The sequence below is a fragment of the Salmo trutta genome, chromosome 23, assembly GCF_901001165.1.
Source record: "Salmo trutta chromosome 23, fSalTru1.1, whole genome shotgun sequence".
NCBI classification, from domain to species: Eukaryota; Metazoa; Chordata; class Actinopteri; order Salmoniformes; family Salmonidae; genus Salmo; species Salmo trutta.
In genome coordinates this window covers 32,070,042-32,085,013 of record NC_042979.1, presented here as the reverse complement: position 1 = coordinate 32,085,013, position 14,972 = coordinate 32,070,042, and the positions used below count along the sequence as shown (strand labels likewise).

At 44.7% G+C, this 14,972-nt stretch overlaps 1 protein-coding gene across 1 annotated transcript in view; it reads right to left on the bottom strand.

Annotated features, from left to right (window-relative positions):
• The window catches only part of LOC115159796 (laminin subunit gamma-3), a 203,617-nt gene that overhangs the window by 106,827 nt on the left and 81,818 nt on the right, over positions 1-14,972 (bottom strand). The window contains exon 10 of the mRNA XM_029709853.1: positions 710-908. Within this exon, the coding sequence (XP_029565713.1) occupies positions 710-908 (199 nt within the window). The remainder of the gene's footprint in view (positions 1-709; positions 909-14,972) is intronic.

Here is a 14,972-nt window from a genome sequence, read left to right as displayed (position 1 = left end):
AGGTGAACTGAATGAATGTGCTCGCCTACTCCCTAAAAATGCCTTTGCTTGAAAAAGTTGTCAACATTTATCTAAGATAACTCAAGAAGTCTGCCATTCATTATACATTTTTTGCAGAGGACATCTTAGTCGCGCAATTTTACATCTAACTAAGATGATTGGTGCAGTATTTCTCAAGGGAAAAAAATTGCAGGAAAAAGAGTAGTCTATTATTGAATGACAACAAACACTTAATTGAAGAATCCTGACTGTTGACGCATGACCGATGAAGGTGTGTAGACTTCGGCTCCAAACTTCGGCTTAGCTCGAGAAAAAACATGTTTTGCACGAACAGCAGAAAAGAAACCGACACCAAATATCGTCATAATATATGCACAAACTGTTACGAACTGTTTTGGATGGGAAGCATAAGGACACCTTTAGTGGTGCACAGTAAAGGACACGACTATGTCTGACACAAAGCCATAAGGCAGATTCCATAGTATCTCAATCCAGATAGGGATCATATTGCCATGAAGATGGTACTGTTCATCCACACAGCCTGAGGTTCAGGACTCTACTGTATGTGTGACATGTGTAATATCATGTATAGTAGCACAGTGGTAGTAGCCTTTTAGTATGTCATACACACGTGCACACATGCTATACACATATACCACACTCACATATGCACACCTCAGCTAATGTTGCCACCTTACACAGGTTTTACCTGAGAGTGAAAGTGTGCTGGGGAGCGAGGCCCGGCTGGTGGACAGGTCCATGTTGGGGTGAAAGGTCAGCTGACAGGGTGGTTCCCGATCCTTCCAGGAGCACTGTGACACTGTGAGGGAGGAGGTACTGGGCCTCGGCCGTGAAGGTCAGGGAAAGGAGCTGGCCGTAGCTCAGAAGATGGTTCCCCAGGAACCTCTCTACAGGAGGGAGGGGAGACAGACAAACAGACATGCTTTAAGCTATCTCACATCCTCCTAGAGAGAGACAGAGAAAGAGAGACAGAGAGAGAGAGACAGAGAGAGAGAGAAAGAGAGACATGCCAATAAGTCCCATTGAATTGAATTAAGAGAGAGAGAGAGAGAGAGAGAGCGAGAGAGAGAGAGAGAGGGAGAGGGAGAGAACCTCTTATCATTACTGTGTGGGATTTCAATTGTTTTGTGTTTGTGTATGTTTGCAAGTGTGTACCTCTGAGAGTGAACTAGAAAGGGATTGATTTAGTATGAGTGTGTGTTTGTACGAGCGTGTGTGTAAGTGTGAAAGAGAGAGGGTCCACGTTGGGGTGAGTGTGTGAGGGAGAGAGAGTGTGTGTGTGTATGTATGGTAAAGTGCGAGGGCCGAGGATCTTGTAGCCCACAGAGATCACAGTGGGAGTCTGGCTGTAATTACCCTCATTACAGCACATTAACACCACTTCAAAGAGCTGCACACACACACAAACACATGCACACACAACCACCACTTTTCAAACCAGCACACTCGCAGCATACAGCCTGATCAGCAGCCAGGGAGCCCAAATAGACTCTAATAAAACAACACATTGGAAAAACTATCCCTGAAATATACAACATCTTGAGTTATGGGTGGGTGAGGCGAGAGACTCAATAAAATGCTGTTTGTGGAAATATGTAAAAATAAAACAATAATCAGTATGCTAAGAGGAGATGGATAAGCATCCATCATTCAAGATTGATTGCAGCAATAAAAACAGCAGTGCACTGTTATAAACGAGGCAGACATTTCTCAGTAAGGCAATATGAAACAGCATAATATGCCACAGTGTGAATGATACTGCAGCAGACCTGGGTTGAAATACTATTTGAAATCTTAGCCTCCCTGGAGTGACAGTTGGGCTGGGCTGGGCTTGTACTTTTGGGACTGTTGTATTGGTGCTATTGCAAAAGGCAAGCTCAGTCAAATTGTATTTGAACCCAGGTCTGTGCTGCAGCAGTGCAACCTCCACTATCAGTCTGTGGCTGGCTGAGTTAGTGTGTTTTGAGTATATATTCTGGTCTCTTCTGGTATTGTCAGTACTGCAGTGGATGTCAGAACGTGATCCTGTGGGTGGTACGTGGTACCCGAGGCTGCAGTCTGACCACACACACACACACACACACACACACACACACACACACACACACACACACACACACACACACACACACACACACACACACACACACACACACACACACACACACACACACCTGTCTGCTCACCTCACAGTCACATCTGATATTTGGAGGACCAGCCTTTATCATCCCAAGCACACTGCCCAGTGCCAGATGACTGCTCTATGGGTTTATGGGCTGATGGTCTGAGGGACTGGGTTTATGGGCTGATGCTCTGATGGACTGGGTTTATGGGCTGATGGTATGATGGACTGGATTTATGGGCTGATGGTCTGATGGACTGGATTTATGGGCTGATGGTTGACCTCCTCTGATCCTACAGTCTGTCTAGAGTTTTAATGTTATTTACTGTGTGACAGACTACAGGTTTGCACTGCTTTAGGATATTTGGAGGAATTTTGAAGAGCATTATAGGATGATGTTGAAGAGGTGATTCACCTAGTACGGTTTGTGTCATATTTCAGGGGCACAACTTTGGTTTTAGAAGTGGGGGGGACATAACCTGGCAGGGGGTCTGGGACTCCTCCCTCAGATTTTTTTGGGGCATCTATAGCTAATTTCCTGTATTTCTACTAGGGCTTTCCCCGACCCAAAACAATCTTTGTTGCCAAGAGTCGTCTTTTTCTGACCAATCGATTGGTCCAAATTGTAAAATGTGTATTTTCCCATATATAGAAACACAATATGTCTTTCAATAAAATCAACGATATTATGCTTTAAGCATGCTGTTTGATTAATTAACTAAGACACACAAATGACTGAAGAGGGAGCAAGAGATCAAGATAGCATAACCAGAAGAAAAAAAACCTGTTCCCGACCCTCCTTCTCCTGCTGATGCTGGACTTGGCAAATTCTGCTGTTATGCTCCTGAAGTTAATGTAATAGGCTAAAGCAGTGGCCGGCAATCTATTCCATTTGAAGTGCCAATTTGTCTTACCATTTCTACTAATCTGTAACTTTCATTGCCAACTATGTAAAAAAAAGCCTACATAAATCCAACACATAAAAACATTGCAGCCTGCAGGTAGAAAATATCCTGATAAAAATAAATATCCTATAAATCACATCAGCTATACGCATGGCATGTCTGAAACGAACTTGAAACATTGTATCAACTATCAACTTGGTCACCCAGAAACTTGCGCTAGCCAACTTGAAACATTGTATAACATAGAGTTTATATAGAGTTTCCCATGCCAGTGACCTTGGGACAGACACAGCTGTAGGCTGGTTGTGCAATGGATAAGAAGTAATCAGGTATTACATTTTTCCCTTTCATGCCGAGTGGTAATCAAAGGGAGAGACCTGGAAATATTTTTCTAATATTTTGAGGAACTATTGTCATTCTCAATTGATTCTAAAAACAGACATTGTTTACTTGCTGTTTGAGGTGAAGAGACATTTATTTGAGAAGCTCCACAGCTCACTAGTGGTGATGAGTTAACTCTAAGGATCGGACCCATTTTTTTAAATTTTCACCTAAAATGACATACCCATATGTAATTGCCTGTAGCTCAGGCCCTGAAGCAAGGATATGCATTTTCTTGGCACCATTTGAAAGGAAACACTTTAAAGTTTGTAGAAATGTGAAAGGAACGTAGGAGAATATATATATATATATTATTTTGCTTTTATTTAACATGTGACGTTCAGAACTAGCATTCCCACCGAACACTTCCGGTGAATTTACTAAATTACTCACGATAAACGTTCACAAAAAACATAACAATTATTTTAAGAATTATAGATACAGAACTCCTCTATGCACTCGCTATGTCCGATTTTAAAATAGCTTTTCGGTGAAAGCACATTTTGCAATATTCTAAGTAGATAGCCTGGCATCACAGGGCTAGCCATTTAGACACCACCAAGTTTAGCCCTCACCAAAGTCAGATTTACTATAAGAAAAATGTTATTACCTTTGCTGTTCTTCGTCAGAATGCACTCCCAGGACTTCTACTTCAATAACAAATGTTGGTTTGGTTCAAAATAATCCATAGTTATATCCAAATAGCGGCGTTTTGTTCGTACGTTCAAGACACTATCCAAGGGTGACGAAGGGTTACGCGCCCGACACGTTTCGTGACAAAAAAAATTGAAATATTCCATTACCGTACTTCGAAGCATGTCAACCGCTGTTTAAAATCAATTTTTATGCCATTTTTCTCGTAAAAAAGCTATAATATTCCGACCGGGAAATCGTGTTTTAGTACAAAGAGAGAGAAAATAAAAACATGGTGTCCCCTCGTGCACGAGCCTCAGTCTCATAGTACTCTGACCGGCCACTATCCAAACGCGCTAATGTTTTTCAGCCAGGGCCTGCAAAGCCACCATTCAGCTTTTTGTGTCGCCTTCTGAGATCCCATGGGAGCCGTAGGAAGTGTCACGTAACAGTAGACATCCCCTGTTTTGGATAGAGATGATCAAGGAGGGCAAGAAATGGTCAGACAGGGTACTTCCTGTACAGAATCTTCTCAGGTTATGGCCTGCCAAATGAGTTCTGTTATACTCACAGACACCATTCAAACAGTTTTAGAAACTTTGGAGTGTTTTCTATCCAAAGCTAATAATTATATGCATATTCTAGTTTCTGGGCAGGAGTAATAATCAGATTAAATCGGGTACATTTTTTATCCGGCCGTGAAAATACTGCCCCCTATCCATAACAGGTTAACCTGTTAGGGCTAGGGGGCAGTATTTACACGGCCGGAAAAAAACATACCCGATTTAATCTGGTTACTACTCCTGCCCAGTAACTAGAATATGCATATAATTATTGGCTTTGGATAGAAAACACCCTAAAGTTTCTAAAACTGTTTGAATGGTGTCTGTGAGTATAACAGAACTCATATGGCAGGCAAAAACCTGAGAAGATTCCATGCAGGAAGTGGCCTGTCTGACAAGGTGTTGTTCTTCTTGCCTCTGTTTATTGAAGACTGAGGATCTTTGCTGTAACGTGACACTTCCTACGGCTCCCATAGGCTCTCAGAGCCCGGGAAAAAGCTGAACGATGTCGAGGCAGCCCCAGGCTGAAACACATTATCGCTTTTGACAAGTGGCCGATCAGAGGACAATGGACTTAGGCGCGTGCCCGAGTCGACCCCATGCTTTATTTTCTTTCGTCTGTTTACCTATTTGCAGATTCCCGGTCGGAATATTATCGCTTTTTTACAAGAAAAATTGCATAAAAATTGATTTTAAACAGCGGTTGACATGCTTCGAAGTACGGTAATGAAATATTTAGAAATCTTTTGTCACGAAATGTGCCATGCTCGTAATCCTTATTTACCATTCGGATAGTGTCTTGAACGCACAAACAAAACGCTGCTGTTGGAACATAACTATGGATTATTTGGGACCAAACCAACATTTGTTATTGAAGCAGAAGTCCTGGGAATGCATTCTGACGAAGAACACCAAAGGTAATCAAACTTTTCTAATAGTAAATCGGAGTTTGGTGAAGGCTAAACTTGCTGGGTGTCTAAATAGCTAGCCCTGTGATGCCGGGCTATCTACTTAGAATATTGCAAAATGTGCTTTCACCAAAAAGCTATTTTAAAATCGGACATATCGAGTGCATAGAGGAGTTCTGTATCTATAATTCTTAAAATAATTGTTATGCTTTTTGTGAACGTTTATCGTGAGTAATTTAGTAAATTGTTAGTAAATTCGCCGGAAGTTTGCGGGGGGTATGCTAGTTCTGAACGTCACATGCTAATGTAAAAAGCTGTTTTTTGATATAAATATGAACTTTATTGAACAAAACATGCATGTATTGTATAACATAATGTCCTAGGTGTGTCATCTGATGAAGATCATCAAAGGTTAGGGCTGCATTTAGCTGTCTTCTGGGTTTTTGTGACATTATATGCTAGCTTGAAAAATGGGTGTCTGATTATTTCTGGCTGGGTACTCTGCTGACATAATCTAATGTTTTGCTTTCGCTGTAAAGCCTTTTTGAAATCGGACAGTGTGGTTAGATAAAGGAGAGTCTTGTCTTTAAAACGCTGTAAAATAGTCATATGTTTGAAAAATTGAAGTTTTTGTATTTTTGAGGAATTTGTAATTCGCGCCACGCCTTTCATTGGATATTGGAGCAGGTGTTCCGCTGCCGGAACGTGTAGATGTAGTCAAATCAGTTTAGAACAAATTCTTATTTACAATGAAGGCCTAGGAACAGTGGGTTAACTGCCTTGTTCAGGGGCAGAACAACAGATTTTTACCTTGTCAGCTCGGGGATTCGATCCACCAACCTTTCGGTTACTGGCCCAATGCTCTAACCAGTAGGGTACCTGCCACCCCTAAAATAACATATTAGATCTGGTAAAAGATAATACAAAGAAAAAAATAACATTTTTTTGTACCATCATCTTTGAAATGCAAGAGAAAGCCATAATGTATTATTCCTGCCCAGGTGCAATTTAGATATTGGCCACTAGATGGCAGCAGTGTATGTGCAAAGTTTTAGTCCGATCCAATGAACCATTGCATTTCTGTTCAAAATGTTGTATCAAGACTGCCCAAATGTGCCTAATTTGTTTATTAATAACTTTTCATGTTCAAAATTGTGCACTCTCTTCAAAGAATATCATGCTATTCTTTCACTGTAATAGCTACTGTAAATTGGACAGATCAGTTAGATTAACAAGCTTTCTGCCAATATCAGATATGTCTATGTCCTGGGAAATTTTCTTGTTACTTTCAACCTCATGCTAATCGCATTAGCCTACGTTAGCTCAACCATCCTGCAGGGGACCCAACAATCCTGAATAAGTTAAGACAATCAGAAATACTATCAGACATCCTCAAATGGGCACATTTATAGGCCTACATTTGCACACAGCCAGGTAGACTAGTCCTACAGTACTTATATACAGTATGTGTAATCAGGTGGATGTCCTTACTCAACATTGACAGGAGCGTGTCAAACAAAAGACGATTAATAAATTGACACAACTCGTAAATGGAATGAAATAAACAAAAACTTGTTTCTCACACGTGTAGCATTGGTTGTGGGTTCCGGATGGTGGAGTGAGTGGTCGTGCTGCACCTCGCTCCGCGGGTAATATTACATTTCATTACATTACATTACATTACATTGGAACGATTTGATTAGTGTATTGTTAGCTAGCTACATAGTTGTATCTGCTGTCTTTGTATCAAGGATAAAGGTGTAGCTCTGAGGAACTAACAAGGTTAGCTAGCCAGCTGTATTCGTTCGTTCGTGCCGTTTTCGAAACAGCGTCAACACCATAACACCACAGCCACTGCTAGCTAGCCAACTTGACCAATTAGCAGTACTGTAGAAACTATATACATTACAACGGAACAATTTGACTAGTGTAATGTTAGCTAGCTACATAGTTGTCTTTGTATCAAGATAAAGGTGTAGTACAGAGTAACTATCGAGGTTAGCTAGCCAGCTACATTTTCTAACATAGTCTACAACGCGCCCACTGCTAGCTAGCTAACCCTACCAGCTAGCTGTATCATTTTTAGTCAATAAGATTTTTGCAACGTAAGCTTAATGTTCTGAACATTCGAGATGTGTAGGCCACTTGTGTAGTTAGCAGGACTGACTTTGTGTTAGCTAGCCAACGTTTAATTACTTCTGCGTTATGAACTAGACACGGACACGAATGATCCATTGGTAGCTTGTTGTTACCAAGTATTGGTGCTAACCGTGTGTTTATAGGATGCTAGCATGCTAGTTAGCTAGTTAGCTACGGCGTCATAGGACACGGTGCACTAGGTGGGTTTTCACGGAAGAATACTGTACCAAGTTATCTAGCGGAATAAACTAAGTTTGAGCCTATTCCTGGAAACATTGAACCACTGTAGTTTAAATCAATTTTAATTTCTAGTGGTAGCTAGAAAAGTTATATTTTAGCGTTTTAATGTGTTTCAGTGAATTGTTAGTGAGGGAGGCCCTGCTCTCTCGCTTCCCCAGTTGTTTAGTTAATTTTTCATGCCAATCTCCTTTGCATTAGCGTAGCCTCTCCTGTAGCCTATCAACTATGTGTCGGTCTATCCCTGTTCTCTCCTCTCTGCACAGGCCATACAAACGCTTCACATCGCGTGGCCGCTGCCACTCTAACCTGGTGGTCCCAGCGCGCATGACCCACGTGGAGTTCCAGGTCTCCGCCAGCCTCTGGAACTGCCGGTCTGCGGCCAACAAGGCAGAGTTCATCTCAGCCTATGCTACCCTCCAGTCCCTCGACTTCTTGGCGCTGACGGAAACATGGATTACTACAGAAAAAACTGCTAATCCTACTGCTCTCTCCTCGTCTGACCACGTGTTCTCGCACACCCCGAGAGCATCTGGTTAGCGGGGTGGTGGCACTGGAATCCTCATCTCTCCCAAGTGGACATTCTCTCTTTCTCCCCTGACCCATCTTGTCTATCTCCTCATTTCAATTCCATGCTGTCACAATCACTAGCCCATTCAAGCTTAACATCCTTACCATTTATCGCCCTCCAGGTTCCCTTGGAGAGTTCATCAATGAGCTTGACGTCTTGATAAGTTTGTTTCCTGAGGATGGCTCACCCCTCACAGTTCTGGGTGACTTTAACCTCCCTACGTCTACCTTTGACTAATTTCACTCTGCCTCCTTCTTTCCACTCCTCTCCTCTTTTGACCTCACCCTCTCACCGTCCCCCCCTACTCACAAGGCAGGCAATACGCTTGACCTCATCTTCACTAGATGCTGTTCTTTTACTAATCTCACTGCAACTCCCCTCCAAGTCTCCGATCACTACCTTGTATCCTTTTCCCTCTCGCTCTCCTCCAACACTACTCACTCTGTCCCCACTCAGATGGTATTGCGCCGTCACAACCTTCGCTCTCTCTCTCCTGCTACTCTCTCCTCTTCCAACCTATCATCTCTTCCCTCTGCTCAAGCCTTCTCCAACCAATCTCCTGATTCTGCCTCCTCAACCCTCCTCTCCTCCCTTTCTGCATCCTTTGACTCTCTATGTCCCCTATCCTCCCGACCGGCTCGGTCCTCCCCTCCTGCTCCGTGGCTTGGCGACTCATTGCGAGCTCACAGAACAGGGCTCCGGGCAGCCGAGCGGAAATGGAGGAAAACTAGCCTCCCTGCGGACCTGGCATCTTTTCACTCCCTCCTCTCTACATTTTCCTCCTCTGTTTCTGCTGCTAAAGCCACTTTCTACCACTCTAACTTCCAAGCATCTGCCTCTAACCCTAGGAAGCTCTTTGCCACCTTCTCCTCCCTCCTGAATCCTCCTCCCCCTCCCCCCCTCCCTCTCTGCGGATGACTTCGTCAACCATTTTGAAAAGAATGTCGACGACATCCGATCCTCGGTCAAACGACACCGCCTGTCCTGCTCACATTGCCCTACCCTATGCTTTGACCTCTTTCTCCCCGCTCTCTCCAGATGAAATCTTGCGTCTTGTGACGGCCGGCCGCCCAACAACCTGCCCGCTTGACCCTATCCCCTCCTCTCTTCTCCAGACCATTTTAGGAGAACTTCTCCCTTACCTCACCTCGCTCATCAACTCATCCTTGACTGCTGGCTACGTCCCTTCCATCTTCAAGAGAGCGAGAGTTGCACCCCTTCTCAAAAAACCTACACTCGATCCCTCCGATGTCAACAACTACAGACCAGTATCCATTCTTTCTTTTCTCTCCAAAACTCTTGAGCGTGCAGTCCTTGGCCAGCTCTCCTGCTATCTCTCTCAGAATGACCTTCTTGATCCAAATCAGTCAGGTTTTAAGGCTGGTCATTCAACTGAGACTGCTCTTCTCTGTGTCACGGAGGCTCTCCGCACTGCTAAAGCTAACTCTCTCTCCTCTGCTCTCATCCTTCTAGACCTATCTGCTGCCTTTGATACAGTGAACCATCAGATCCTCCTCTCCACCCTCTCCGAGTTGGGTATGTCCGGCGCGGCTCACTCTTGGATTGCGTCCTACCTGACAGGTCGCTCCTACCAGGTGGCGTGGCGAGAATCCGTCTCCGCACCACATGCTCTCACCACTGGTGTCCCCCAGGGCTCAACTCTAGGCCCTCTCCTATTCTCGCTATACACCAAGTCACTTGGCTCTGTCATATCCTCACATGTTCTCTCCTATCATTGCTACGCAGACAACACACAATTAATCTTCTCCTTTCCCCCTTCTGATAACCAGGTGGCGAATCACATCTCTGCATGTCTGGCAGACATATCAGTGTGGATGACGGATCACCACCTCAAGCTGAACCTCGGCAAGACGGAGCTGCTCTTCCTCCCAGGGAAGGACTGCCCTTTCCATGATCTCGCCATCACGGTGGACAACTCCATTGTGTCCTCCTCCCAGAGTGCTAAGAGCCTCGGCTTGACCCTGGACAACACCCTGTCGTTCTCCGCTAACATCAAGGCGGTGACCCGATCCTGTAGGTTCATGCTATACAACATTCGCAGAGTACGACCCTGCCTTACACAGGAAGCGGCGCAGGTCCTATTCCAGGCATTTGTCATCTCCCGTTCTGGCTTGTCCAGTGTTTGCTGCTTAGAGAGAATAAAGTGTTGTATCTGCAAAAGTTCACCTCAGCGTTGTCACAGACTGGTCTTCCCTGGTTGCCTGACCAGGGAAAATGGTATATCATACACTACAGTTGAGGAACAATGGGAAAGTAATTCTACTTTGAAAGTTGATAAACTTGTAACCTCACTTTTGAGAAAATGGCGTAGTAGAACTGCATACTGACCAGCTCATGTTATAGACAGAAGCGTGCTACATGGTAGACCAATTCAAACTCACCTCTCGGCATGTCCAGCCAACTTATTCGGCTAGACAGCCTAGTGGTTAGAGCATTGGACTAGTAACCGAAAGATTGAATCCCCAAGCTGACAAGGTAAAAATCTGTTGTTCTGCCCCTGAACAAGGCAGTTAACCCACTGCTCCTAGGCCATCATTGAAAATAAGAATTTGTTCTTAACTGACTTGCTTAGTAAAATAAGAAATAAAAAATAATCTCAGACAATCATGACAGGTGGGAAGGTTGCATACCTTTTCTGTGGCTAAACCAACTAGGCTCGTAATTTAACAATTTTATTTGTATTTACAGATGGCATACATGTTTGTTATTAATGTACATGAAAGTTCACATGTTCCAGAGGGCATTTCTGCCAAAACATAAAAAAGTTTAGGTTCAAATGGCTCTCCTGTGAACTACTGACGCGCGACATAGGCACTTCCTGAAATGAGTCACATATGCCATTGTACCATTAACATGGATTACTATTAATGGGTTTGTCACAGGAGAGAAACAGACATGAGATAACAGAGCACTACCAGACAGTTCTGTGAGTCAGAACGTCATTGTTTTCTGCTTCCACTCAATGTACACGCTGTGTGTGTGTGTGTGTCTATCTGTGTGTGTGTGTGTTTTGAATGTGTCATTTCAATCTCTGTGTGTCTGTTATTAACTGATGTGCTCAACCTGAACTCCACTGACCCCCTTCCAGGGACAGACAAATTCTCTGCCAAGATGCCTGACGTCCCAGTGACATTTGATGAACGGTAGAGGAGTCCTGCAATCAATCAAGGGTTTAGACTCTCTCCAAACAAATTAATCCACTCTATTTCAACTAGATAGCCGCTGTCTCACACAAACAACTTTAAGTCCCATGGAGGCCTCTAACTGACATTGACTGCCATGCAATGGGCATGAAAGCAATACCTGAACAGACAAGCTTTAACTTTAACCAGCAGAGAGAGAGAGAGAGAGAGAAAGAGAAAGAGAGAGAGAGAGTGAGAGAGAGAGCGAGAGGGAGACTCAAATTGGCCAAGCGAGTCCGGTGACCTACTCTAAACACTATAAACACACACACACACACACACACACACACACACACACACACACACACACACACACACACACACACACACACACACACACACACACACACACACACACACACACACACACACACACACACACAATTTGCCAATATAGCAATGTTTTCTTCTCTAAAAACACCCCAAAAACATAATCTACTTTGTGGGTGTAGTGGAGTCTGATATGGGTTCAAAATCAAAGTAACAGTCAGTATCTGGTGTGGCCACCATCTGCATTAAGTACTGCTGTGCTTCTCCTCCTCATGGACTGCACCAGATTTGCCAGTTCTTGCTGTGAGATGTTACACCACTCTTTCACCAAGGGACCAGTAAGTTCCCAGACATTTCTGGGGGGAATGGCCCTAGCCCTCACCCTCCGATCCAACAGGTCCCAGACATGCTCAGTGGGATTGAGATCCGTGCTCTTCGCTGGCCATGGCAGAAAACTGATATTCCTGTCTTGCAGGAAGTCACGCACAGAACGAGCAGTACGGCTGGTGACATTGTCATGCTGGAGGGTCATGTCAGGATGAGCCTGCAGGAAGGGTACCACATGTCTTCCCTGTAACGCTCAGCGTTGAGATTGCCTGCAATGACAACAAGCTCAGTCCGATGATGCTGTGACACACCGTCCCAGACCAGAGTACAGGCCTTGGTGTAAAGATCATTCCTTCGATGATAAACGCGAATCCGACCATCACCCCTGGTGAGACAAAACTGCGACTTGTCAGTGAAGAGCACTTTTTGCCAGTCCTGTCTGGTCTGCCTTACAACAGGCCTACAAGCCCTCAGTCCAGCCTTTCTCAGCCTATTGCGGACAGTCTGAGCACTGATGGAGGGACTGTGCATTCCTGGTGTAACTCGGACAGTTGTTGTTGCCATCCTGTACCTGTCCCGCAGGTGTGATGTTCGGATGTACCGATCCTGTGCAGGTGTTGTTACACGTGGTCTACCACTGCGAAGATGATCAGTTGTCCGTCCTGTCTTCCTGTAGCGCTGTCTTAGGCATCTCACAGTATGGACATTGCAATTTATTGCCTGGCCACATCTGCAGTCCTCATGCCTCCTTGCAGCATGCCTAAGGCACGTTCACGCAGATGAGCAGGGACCCTGGGCATCTTTCTTTTGGTGTTTTTCAGAGTCAGTAGATAGGCCTCTATAAGTTTTCATAATTGTGAACTTAATTGCCTACTGTCTGTAAGCTGTTAGTGTCTTAATGACCGTTCCACAGGTGCATGTTCATTAATTGTTTATGGTTCATTGAACAAGCATGGGAAACCCTTTACAATGAAGATCTGTGAAGTTATTTGGATTTTTACGAATTATCTTTGAAAGACAGGGTTCTGAAAAAGGGACGTTTCTTTTTTTGCTGAGTTTAGGACTCCATTCAGGGTGATGGGTGAAGGTTTGTCCTGAACATTCTGGGGCTCACATCCAATCAGAGATCAGGGTGGTGGTTTGTCCTGAGTGTTCTAGGGCTCACATCCAGTGCAGAGGCAGCCTGTCCAGGAAGCTTGGCAGGAACGTTACTGCAGAGGATGTATACTGAAACTTCTCCCACTCTCTCCCACGTCCTTTTGTGCTTACCCTCCTCTCTCTCCTGTCTCTTTCTCTCCTTTTCCCCTCTCCCTTTCTCTCCTGCCAGTATGCTCCCTCTCTCCCTTCTCCCTCCATATCCATTTCCCTCTCCTTCTCCCCCTTTCTCTCCCCCTCTCCGTGTCCAGTCTATTTAGGTGAGAACCTGCCAAGTTGAGGTGATGGCAGACTCTGTGGTGGCATTCATGTCGAGTGAAGCTCTTAATGACCATCTCTCCCTCCATCCCTCCCCACCATCTCTCCCGATGGCAGAGAGCTGGGCTAGATCTGATCTCACCACCTGGTTTGATGCCCCCAGGGAATCTTAGGCTCATGAGCTGAAAGATGACTTTCTATGCAATCACATTTCATTCTTCCTAGACTGGTGCCCCTTCTCGGCGAGCCCTATAGGAATGAAGGATGGAGATGAGACCCACAAGTGATCCTTTGGTTATGTCATACAGTGTAGAACCAGTCACATAATCCTTTGACTGGTGCCCACTCGAGGAGAGCCCTCGGAAGGATTGAGATGGAGATTGAACACATAGGGGATCTGATCCTTTGGCTCCTGAGGTGAATGTCATAGCCTGCTCTCCTGAACCAGCCACATGCTCCCTAGCCCCATTGAGGCCAGCCATATAAAGGATAGAACTGCATGTCCCTCTCTTGGCATTCTGAAATATACCTCTCTTGGGGACATGTCCCTCTTGGTTTTCTGGGTTAGCAGCATGGCCGGGTGTAGATAGGGAGATGGACCATGACCATGTCAGGCACTAAGGCACAGGTGGCTGGTTCTGGATCAGGGATGTTAGCTGCCTGTTGGACCCTTGAGCTTGGAGGATTGGAGAGGAGTAGCACATAACCTGCATTGCTTCAGTAAATGTCCAGCAGTTAAAGTGGAAGCCATATCAGTGAGGCTGGATTAGAAAGGCTGTTGAAGAAACTGGTGTTGGCTTGGAATCCATGATAGAATCTGTGCTCTGTCGTCATAGGAACGTGACCTTTCTATTATGTGTAGGCTAGCAGCAAATTTTTTTTTGCCAAGAGGATGAGGACAAGTGTGGTGGTAAATGAATTGGAGAGAGGACCATTTATTCACAAACTCTCTTTCTTTCTCTCTCTCGCTTTTGCTCTCACACTCTCTCTCTCTCGCTCTCTCTCACTTTCTCTTATACTATCTCTTTCACTGTCTCTTTCTGTCTACCTCTCTGACTTTTTCTCTAACTCCCTCTCAGCCTTCTCTCTCTCTCTTTGAAAGACTCCAGCTGAATTTCCCTGGATAATGCTCTGTGATCTGGGCTCCTCCATTGTTTGTCGGGATTGTGTTCTTTGGCACTGCAGTTTCGCCTGGTATTTCTGGAAGCCGGGAAGAAACACGTTGTTCCCCAACACTTCTATCTGTTTTCATTACACTGAGAAGCCAACTGATCTGATT